Here is a 9,975-nt window from a genome sequence, read left to right as displayed (position 1 = left end):
ATGAGAGGATGACTGATGAGACAGGGAAGGTACATTGCAGTAACATGGGAGGAACTGGCAGTGAGCAGATTCAGACTGACATGCCTTGTTTCTTTCAAAGAAGAGAAGAAAATTTAAGTGAATTAAGTAATCAATAACTCCAATATTGATGATTAATCATTTTGCATCGCTTTTTAGCACATTTTCTATATGTGGACATTGGATATAATAACTTTAATAATTCTGTGTGAATATTATCTAAATTCTAATTAAATACACATAAACAAGTCTATAAATACCATCTATTGCTAAGTATTATTATGATAATGGATGATAGCTTTCAGAGAGTTGTTTCAAAGTGATTTTTATCTTTTTTAGAGCTCAATCAACTCAGTTGGAGGATGTGTTTTCTCCTTGTTGCTCTACTTGTGACTGAGTCTCATTGCTGTGGGTGTTCATGCCATCTCAGACTGAGGTAAGAGTTCTCACCTCCTTGACCTTTTGTATTCTGTAGTTTTACTGCAAGCATCCTTTTAGATAAGGTCATATAAAAGACAATGCCTTTTAGGTATTACTGCAATAGGAACGCTCTCAAGTTTGTTCAGGAAGCTCCAGCTTCAATATTTTAGTTCAAATCAGTGCAGTGCTTTTGAAGGCAGCTGACCAAACCAGGTGTGTTGTGTTGCAGGGTGGTTGAGGAATGCAGCCTCGCTGCCCTCAGGTGGAATGAAACTGAAGATGTGCTGGCTGTATAAAACTGCAGCTAGGTCTTTTGGGTGTCTTATAGTGATTTTTGTAAAATAGGGAAAAAGTGGACTAACAATGGATAATGAAAAGCTAATAAGAGGTTTTGATGATAAGTACAGGGAACTAAAAAATACTGCACTTCCAAAATCATTGTCTTTCCATTGAATAAAATAATTTATTACATAAGTAAAATACAAACAGTGACTGCAGTTTTAGTTCTTCTTTTAACTTTTACCCTAATGACCACTTATATAACAACTTCATCTCCTGGTAACATTAGAGTAGGAATCAGAATATAACATTAAATCCACAGCTGCACTCTTCAACTATTGCTTCTGTGTGCATGTTTCTGGAATGAATCTTGGCTTAAAATTGTCATGTAATTTTTACACCTTAAGTTCCTACATTGTGCAATTTTAATATACATAACCTGTATAATATAAATACAGTTACTTTGGAGATGACAATGCCACTCTGTATGCAGAATTCAATGCATACAATTCAAAAGACAAAGGGTAGCTGAAGTCAAGAGAATTCAGTAAGTTTTTTGATTTTTTTACAATGCTTCCAAAAAAATCTCAGTTGAAGTTAATAAAATACAAAAAATATATATCAACAGCAGATCAATTTGTGTGCACTGGAAAAAAAGGGCATTTGGGGAAAGGAATTTTCAGTGAAGCTCCTAGAGGTCCCTCTGTAACCACCTCCATCACCACACAAAGGCAGCTCGCTCCCGTAACATCCTGACACCAAAACGCTGCCACTCCCTCTGGTATATCCACAGCTCCTGAGTTGTGTCCAGGCAGGCCAGAACTGCCCCTCCTTTCCAGGCAATTAAACGTGGGTCCATATCCTAAATTCAAAACACAGATTGCACACAATCACTGGACTCATTTTGCATAGCTCTCCAAAGTTGTATCCTATTTTTCCAACAGTATTCACCAGTTAGAATCTGGTGGGGTAGGGGAGGAGAAAAGTTTTTCAGTATTATCCAGGAAAAAATAGTAAGATAAAAATATTTAATTGATATTCAAGATGCTTTGAGAAGTCACTTTTTGTTTTAAGATGCTTTCTAAGCACATCATGAAAACCTTGCCTTCAGTAATGGAGGCTCTGAAGTAGACAGAAGTATATTTACAAGTTTTGCCTGACAAATGGCAAATGAAAATTAATCTCAATGCCTGTTTTTCTACTGTCTTGATAATACTAAAAAGTAAAGAATCATAATTTCTTGTGGGGAGACAGGTTACCTTCATGGGCCAGTATTAACTGCTTCTTTACAAATAGGGCCTGGAGCTAATAAAGACTTCAGTGATCTGTACCAGTCACACTCTGGCTATGCCTCTGTCTCTAACCAGCCAGTGCTGTGTTATAGCTGAAAGCTCCCTTAGACTTTCAACTACTCTGGGATTTTGAAAGACTTTTTTCTTTTAATCTTTCAGAGATTTCAACCAATCATAGTTTACTAATTACTTAGCTATCAGTTAACAGTTACCTTAGGCCTTGTGATGACCTCAACATTTTCAACAACTCTTCTGAAAGAAGGTGGCATTTTGTTGAGAATTCTGTGTTGAAGGAACTCTTGAGCTTTATGAAACATAAGGCCTCCTCCCACTACTAAGATGGAGCTGTACATCTTCTTTTTTGTATCATCAGATGCTGGAATGAATGAATATATAGAAATATTTATGTTTTTTAAAGTTAATATGGCTTGCATTACAATTAATTTAGTGCAAGTCAAACCAGAGAGAAACTGATGTTTGCTTTTAAAATTATTCTTCTATTCTTTGGACCCGTAGCTTGAGAAACGGCAACAAAGATGCAAGCGTAAGAAACAGTGTAGTTACTCTGCAAGCGATAAAACCTAGAAGATACATTTCTTTCGTGACTTACAGGAGTTACATAATTCCACCCTGAGGTCTATGTTACAGACTTGTACAAACGTAATTCTTACCACAGCAGTCGATACTATGAAGGATGGCTTTGTCCAGGCCCAAGGCTTTGCCTTCAAACTGAGAAACAGCAGTTTTCCTGGACATGTGTGCAGTTAGAGGCTCCTCTGAATCATTGCCAGGTATCATACAGTCACCCTGGGAAGATCCCAGCTCCACTTCTTGTGGGTACATCCTCTCTGAAATGTCTGAGGATTGGCCTCTCAATTCTCCCTCAAATGCACCAGGCTTTGACATAGATTTTCTGTCAGCTGTAGCTTTTGCAGACTTAAAAGTGAGAAAACAAATTGAAATATGAAAAATGCAAAAAGGTCACAGCAAGTACACAGAACAGTACAAATACTTAACTAAGACCATTGTTCTTCCCTTCACCTTTCTGCACAGCAAAGTTAAACCCTGCATTATTACCTCATCTAATTTTCATTTTAATCCTCATGTTCTAAGTAAGGGCTTATTTTGAACTCCATCAGATTGATCAATGGCACAATATGAAGCCTCCTCAGACTTTAAAAAATGCAGACTTCTAAATAAAGAATTGTTTAGGCATCTGTAACTACTTACTTTAAATTTTTTCTTTAATACTTCTGACTGAGGTAACAAACTCTTGTTTCTGAGATGAGCTAATGAGTCTTCATTTTATTCCCCAAATAAAGATAGTTAGTTAGAAAAATAAAACCATCAATCACACACCTGTTCCTGCTTACTTTGTGTGGCTAGCAGATAATGTTCATCATGAGGATCCTCAGGGTCACCTTGTGACCTGTGCTGCAAAATTGTCATTTTTTGTCCAACAATTCCAAAAGTTGCTGGGTAAAACAGAGCCATGGGTGCCTGAAGAGAGATTTGGCATGGTTTTATACAGTATTCCTTCTTTTGGCTTTTACTACAGGTAAAAGACAAGTCTTGTTTAATTTCTCTCACAACTCAAAATTAAATACAGGTGTTTTTTTTTCCAGGTCGTTTGCAACATCCTAAAGTGTCTTCTGTTTTTTTTTATAATTTAAAAAAAAATCCCAACAAATACATAAGTTTCTTTACAGATTCAGCATTGTATGATAAATAAGTACTCAAATGAAGTTTGTTACAAAACTTAGAAAATTAAAGGGTGAGCTGAAAAATTTGCAAAGTTAATATTAATTCTTTGCATTAATGTTAAAATAATTATGATATTTATTACCTAAATATGATAATGATCACATTTAGATGAAGCAACAACCATTGTGGCTAAAGCTATTTAGAAAGTCTTATGCACCCACCAGTGCTGCATTAGGCCCACTCATCCATATAGAAATTAATTTTATCTACAAGCATAGTTTAAGAGCAGTCCATAAATCACATGGGCTTAGTAGCACTGGACTGATACAAATGGAGCCTCTGAGTCTGAATGCTCAATATACCTGTAATTGAATTTAAAAATCACCTGTAATTTTTCATCCCCTAATCGGAACTGGTACAATAAGGCTGGAGAATCTGGATGCCGAATTTGGAACTCGTGATCTTGTAATCCAGAAATATCCTAAGGTCAGAAACAATGGAAACAAACAAACAAAAAGTATCTTTTATATTTATCAAGCTGCATAATCTATTTAACTACAGAAGACAACAAAAAGTAACAAAAGCCTCTTCTAACACTATGGATTTTATTTACCTATTCTTGAGTTTTTTAAAGTCTTTTCCATGGAGTATGATGTGCCAGACAGCTTTCTACATGCCTAAGCCTCTACACTGAGGGTTTTGCAGGAAGAAGAGATTTGCTAGCAGATCTTACACAACTGAAGTTGAAAACCAGCAAGTATGTAATTAATATCAGCTTCTTTCAGCAATAAGAACAAAGAAACTATCTTTTTAAGGGTTAGGATTCCTTTCAGTTAGAGTAAAAATAAACCAAAGTTACAAACCTTTCAAGTCTAAAGCTTCTACAGCTTTTGCCAGTATTCTCATGAGTAAAATATTTACAATTAACTTGGACTCACTAAAAGGCTCCTCACAGTAACATTCTTTAGAGGAAAAAAATTACTTGGATAACACATGATTTGCCCCTTCTCACCTGGTCTAGATGACAAAATGTCTCCTTTAGGTGCTGAAGCAGCAGGCAGTCCAACTTATTAGTTAACTGGCAGTCTCTGTATGGGAATCCTGCTCTTTGCATAAGCCAATAAAAACACCTTGACACATCAGATCCTCCATATGCAAGGCACAGCCTAAAGCCCAGAGAAGAAAAAGATATTTTTATGTAGTTGCTGAAATACTGGCTGGCTGCAGTGATAGAGGAATGCTAGGAAGATTTCAGACATGCTGGGATCATGACTTCCACAGAGTTTGCAGAACACAGTATTAGTTCTGATCAGTTCTGCCTGTTTTCTTCTTTTAGAGATAATTCTTTAAGGTTTATATTGCAACAGTTGACTCTATTAAATGCCTTACAATAAGAAAATTTACAGAAATTTTGTCTCCTTTTAGAAGTCAAATCTTTGGTATGGAAGTAAGTCCATGATTATAATAATTCTGCACACTCTCAAGTACCTGGTGTTGCGATGGGAAACACCATCTTCTACACAGCAAACACTTGTCTTCTGATCTCCCACATCTACAATACATGCACTGCTTAAACCACTTCCAAAGGTAGCACAGACAGACTCCTGGTGTACAATAATTCCTAGCAACAAGAGAAAAAATTGTATTAAACTCATGCCAAACTTAACAGTCATGTTGCTGACATTTAAAAGAAATTTTCACGTCTTTTAAAGATCTACAACTAGCCTGAATCTGCACTGAAAGCCTGTATAAGTAGTGAAGATATTTTTTTTTTGTTGTATAAGGCTTTAAAAGTCCTGAAAAAACGCTAAGAGCAGGGTCAGATGATCCCTTTTCTACAGGATTAAAGGTATTGTCTCCAATTTTTTAAGATCAAGTAGTGCAGGGTCTTGGCTACCAGATGTACATGAAGTGTTTTCCTAATTTTTTTGCCTGGTTGTAATCAAATAGCATTATTTTTAGCATTTCAGATTTGGTCTTTAAATAGTTATGAAGTAAGGTCTAATTCAACCCTGTTTCCCTACAATCTACCTTTACAGAGTACATTTGTGTCATGAGCCTATACTTAAACCTGGGAGGTACCAGAAATTCCTGTCTTTCCTTCTAGACAATCATGCATTTTAGAAATACTTAAGAAATCAGACTCTTGCTACTTTTACCTCAGCTGATGAGAAGTCCACAGCTGGAATGCATAACAGCAAACCAAAAAAACTTGTTTCAATATTAGCCAACCATTTTGCCCCTTTAAAAGTTATGGCAGTTACATGATTGGCAAAAGATGAGGGTGCTAGTCCCAGCCAACCTGGGACTGATGTGCAAAAATGTGACTTAAAAGAAAAAAAAATCTTTATGTAATTAATCATTAAGTACTTGCTTCATTATGGTTTTTACCTGAGAAGCCCATCTTCATTAGGATCATATTTACCAGTTCTTTCACATGTTGTTTATTATAGATGTCTGGAATGAGTAAAATGCATCTGTAGTACTGAAGACAAGAAGAGTAAATTAAAGACAGCTCTCAAATAGTTTGATATAAAACTTATTAAAAAATCATAATTTTAGGAAAGAGGAAGGTTTTTAATACTTTAAAAAATGTGTTCAAAGTAACTGCAAGAGTCTACAGCCATTAAAATGTTTAAAAGTACATCAGGCATGAGACAAACACCTAGGTGGCAAGGATAAGTAATTATACAAGTATTAGGCAACCCTTCCCCAGGTGCCTCCTTTACAGTCAACAAAAAACCCTGAACAAAGACTAAGACTGTGAAATGTCTATCATGGAATTTCTAAACATCCTTGTTAGAAGTTCTATCAACAGCTTTTGTCTTAAAGACTTGGACAAAACTCCAGATGAAGTCTTGGGAACCCTGCTCACCAGCAGAAAGAAGGTATTTATTAAGAAAAGCATCAGTAGGAGGCCACCAATAACAGCAAGTTGCTTTTCTTTTACAGTAACACTTAGAGAAGTGGGTACAGCCCCCACCACATAAATGTGCTGCTCACAGCTCACCTTTAGGTCTTTCAGTGGTATTTCCAGGTATTTTTGTATTGCATGTGACCATATAACTTCCAGGTCTGCCAGTACTGCCGTGAGGGAGCCACCAGGTCCTGCGTGCAGGTTCAGCTGCCCTCTTCTAATGGGCCAATGGATGTTATAAGAATCTAATGGATTCACATACAGGGCCTGAAAAGAAGAGATTACATTCTGGGCATTGCTTTTCCCAAAAAATAGTAACAAAATGAGTAACAACTGGGAAGAAGAGTATTTCAGAAGCAGGTACAAGAAGAACTGCAGAGCTCACATTGATGTAACAGCAATACAGCAGATTCCTTTGTAACAGGGCTTGATTATAAACCATGAAAATAAAAAGACAGAGAATACATCATTTGTTTGAATGTTCTTACCCATAATGAACATAAAGGTATATTTTTCCATGACCTCATATTAAAAACTAAAATAATTTAAACACTTTGAAGCCCACAAATATCAAGTTACTCAGCAGCAATTCCATGTAGCAATACTTGTATCAGTTTCTTGCCTTTTCTCTGAATTACACCATGTAGGTAAAGTTCTTACATACTCTCTACAAAAACCCTGATTCAGAGCAGCAAGAGATCCAAGATACTTGTTAAACAAATGGGGGAAACCCTCTTGTGTTGCTGCATGACAACAAATACTCACTCCACAGTAAAGTTTCTCAGTTTTGCTTGGTTAGCTTTACACACCTTCAGCACACGCTAAGTTATAGCAGACTGCAGCTGATCAATGGCTGCATTAAAACACATGAAGCCTCATTCAGCAGGAAAATCAATCTTACCTCTTCTCCTACCAAAAATTCAGGATGATTTGATGTGTTTGTCCACTTAGCCCCAGAGCTGTGATCCAAAATGGCAGGCCTCATCTGTCTGTTGTATGACCTGGCCTGAAATGTAACCAAACCAAATCCTGTTGATAAACATTGTACCAGTCACTTTTTATGCATGGAAGAAAAATAAAACACCCCTTTGAACCCAGACCTTGAGGAAATATTTTATATCTTAGTTTTCTCAGAGTTAGGTAACAGAATAGCACCATCCATATTTGGTCTAGAAAGAGTATTTAGCACTTGAAGCCCAGCATTACACCAAAGACTATATGAATGAACAATTTAATGAGAGCAGAATGAGTTACCTGATCAGGTGACACTGGTATGCGCCTTGCTCCATTCGACATCTTTTTGGACCATATTGCTTGGTCCACCATTTTAAGGCCATTTTGTCTCTGCTCAGTACTTTCAGGTTTCTAGGGAAAACCCCAAACATAAATGTAAATAATTTCAAACCACATCTGTATACTGGTAATACTGAACTATTAGAAAACAATGAAATCATTACTGTGGTTGACAGACTGTAGAAAGGACAGATGTTTGTACAATGCAAAATAGACTTATGCTTATTTTTAAATAAACTATCTTTTAGATTAGATTATATTCAAGTCAAGTTGAATGTTTTAACTGCTTTTAGTGGCTCACTTCATCTCTTAGCGACATGCTCAGGCTATTATCTACTTAACTACAAACATATGAAGTAGGAGGAAAAATGTTTAAATAGATCTTACTTATTTAAAGGTGAGGCTTCATATCAGAGAGGTTTGATTTTTACAGATTCAGATGACAAATAAGACTATTACATGTATTTTGACCAGATTAAAATGACTTGCTATGTTACCCAAGTCACAAACCTAGTAACCAACACATTCACAAATGGAGAAGTCTGATTCTAATCCTACAGATGGCATTCCATCAGAGTGTGGTACCAGACCATAGCACGGGGAAATCAACATGTACAAACCCTCAACTCATCAATTTTTTCAGATTTAGTTCATTGCAAACAAATCAAATAAAACACAAAGACTGGTCCAAGCCTACTGGCTTCAGTAGGTGGCATCTACAGTCTTTAAAAGGGTGGAAAACAGCCTGACTGGAGATGTATTCCCCTCTGGAAGGATGAGGGGCACGCATGCAGTACACACAAGCCCCGGCGCTGGCCGGGCGGGTTTGCCGCTCACGTTGAGGCCGTCGCGGAGCAGCCAGCTGTCCCTGTAGGCCGCCTGGCCCTGCTGCTTGTGCCGCCGCGCGATCACGTGCGGGATGCCCGCGGGCAGCGTGTCCGTGGCCCGCCCGAGCCGCAGGGTGCTGGAGCCGGGGTGGATCACCACGATGAAGTTGCTCTGTATTTGCTGAAAGCGAACAACGAGTACGGAGTCAGACCGAGCAGCCACGACCACCCGCAGCACCCCCTGCACTTCCACACCCCCTCGGCAGAGCTTTAAAAGGCCGAGCCCGGGCCGGGCCCGCCCCGGCGGGGAGGGAGCAGCGGCCGGGCCGCGCCGCGCCGCGCCGCTCCGCTCCGCTCCGCTCCGGGCCTCACCTCCTGCAGCGACTCGGGCACGGCGGCGGGCACGATGGGCCGCTTCCCGCCGCGCTGCTCGCGCTCCCGGTCGCGCTCCTTGTCCTTGCCGTTCTCCGCCTCGCCCTTCTCCGCCTGGGTCATGCTCCGGCCGGGCGGAAGCCGCGTCTGCGGGGCCCCAGCGGCGCCGAGCCCGGCGCGGGGCGGAAGCGGGCGGGCCCTGGCCCGGCACCGCCCCTCGGGCCGGTACCGGCGGCGCTCGGCGGCTCCGCGCTGCCCGGGGTGGCCCCGCTTGGAGCGGAGTGCGGGGCTGCTGCCCCGGCGCTCAGGAGCCCAGCAGCGGCTCGGGGAGCCTGGGGAGCAGCCCCGGCAGCCAAACGCTGTCAGCTGGGCTGGTGCTGCTGGGGGAGCTGCAGGAGTGGGACACGGCCGTCCAACAGCTGAAAATACTGCTCTGCACAAAGGCTGCCTGTAGTAGTGCTGGTGTACGTGGCACAGCTGTAAAGGGCTAACCGAGACCAGCCTCCCTGTTCGTGGGCAGCGAGCTCCTTTATTCACTGTGCAGACAGGATGTTGAGTGCAGCTGGGGGTGATGCGGTCTTTAAAGGCTGAAGGTTGGTGTTAACACAGCCAAGTCAAAAGACGGGAACTTTGTGTTAGGTATGTAGGAGTGGGAGCTGCTGAAGTTGATTGAGGGGCATTGTTGTCTGATTTCCGGCTAAGGAGTGTTAAGGAATAGGCTCAGTGCAGGCAGCCCGGGGTGCAGCTGCCGCTGGAGCTGCTCGGGGCGCAGGAGCCCAGGTGAGAGAGAGGCCGTGAGCTGCCAGCTCCTGGCACAGCACAGCCCCTGGAATTGGGGCACAGCCAGAGGAGG

At 40.6% G+C, this 9,975-nt stretch overlaps 1 protein-coding gene across 1 annotated transcript; it reads right to left on the bottom strand.

Moving 5' to 3' along the window:
- Positions 1–873: 873 nt before the first annotated feature.
- Positions 874–9,301, bottom strand: ACTR8 (actin related protein 8). The gene is made up of 13 exons (XM_033071461.2): positions 9,123–9,301; positions 8,761–8,931; positions 7,885–7,995; positions 7,532–7,636; positions 6,724–6,897; positions 6,105–6,198; positions 5,202–5,334; positions 4,726–4,879; positions 4,099–4,194; positions 3,369–3,509; positions 2,681–2,945; positions 2,222–2,385; positions 874–1,579 (listed from the first exon to the last, which is right to left on the bottom strand). Exons 1-13 carry the CDS (start codon positions 9,243–9,245, stop codon positions 1,436–1,438), a joined length of 1,875 nt encoding a protein of 624 aa, XP_032927352.1. The 5' UTR covers positions 9,246–9,301; the 3' UTR covers positions 874–1,435.
- Positions 9,302–9,975: the final 674 nt, after the last annotated feature.

Source organism: Catharus ustulatus, chromosome 13 (assembly GCF_009819885.2).
Source record: "Catharus ustulatus isolate bCatUst1 chromosome 13, bCatUst1.pri.v2, whole genome shotgun sequence".
In the NCBI taxonomy this organism is placed as follows: Eukaryota; Metazoa; Chordata; class Aves; order Passeriformes; family Turdidae; genus Catharus; species Catharus ustulatus.
The sequence above is the reverse complement of the archived record's forward strand: the minus strand, read 5'-3'. Positions and strand labels throughout refer to the sequence as shown.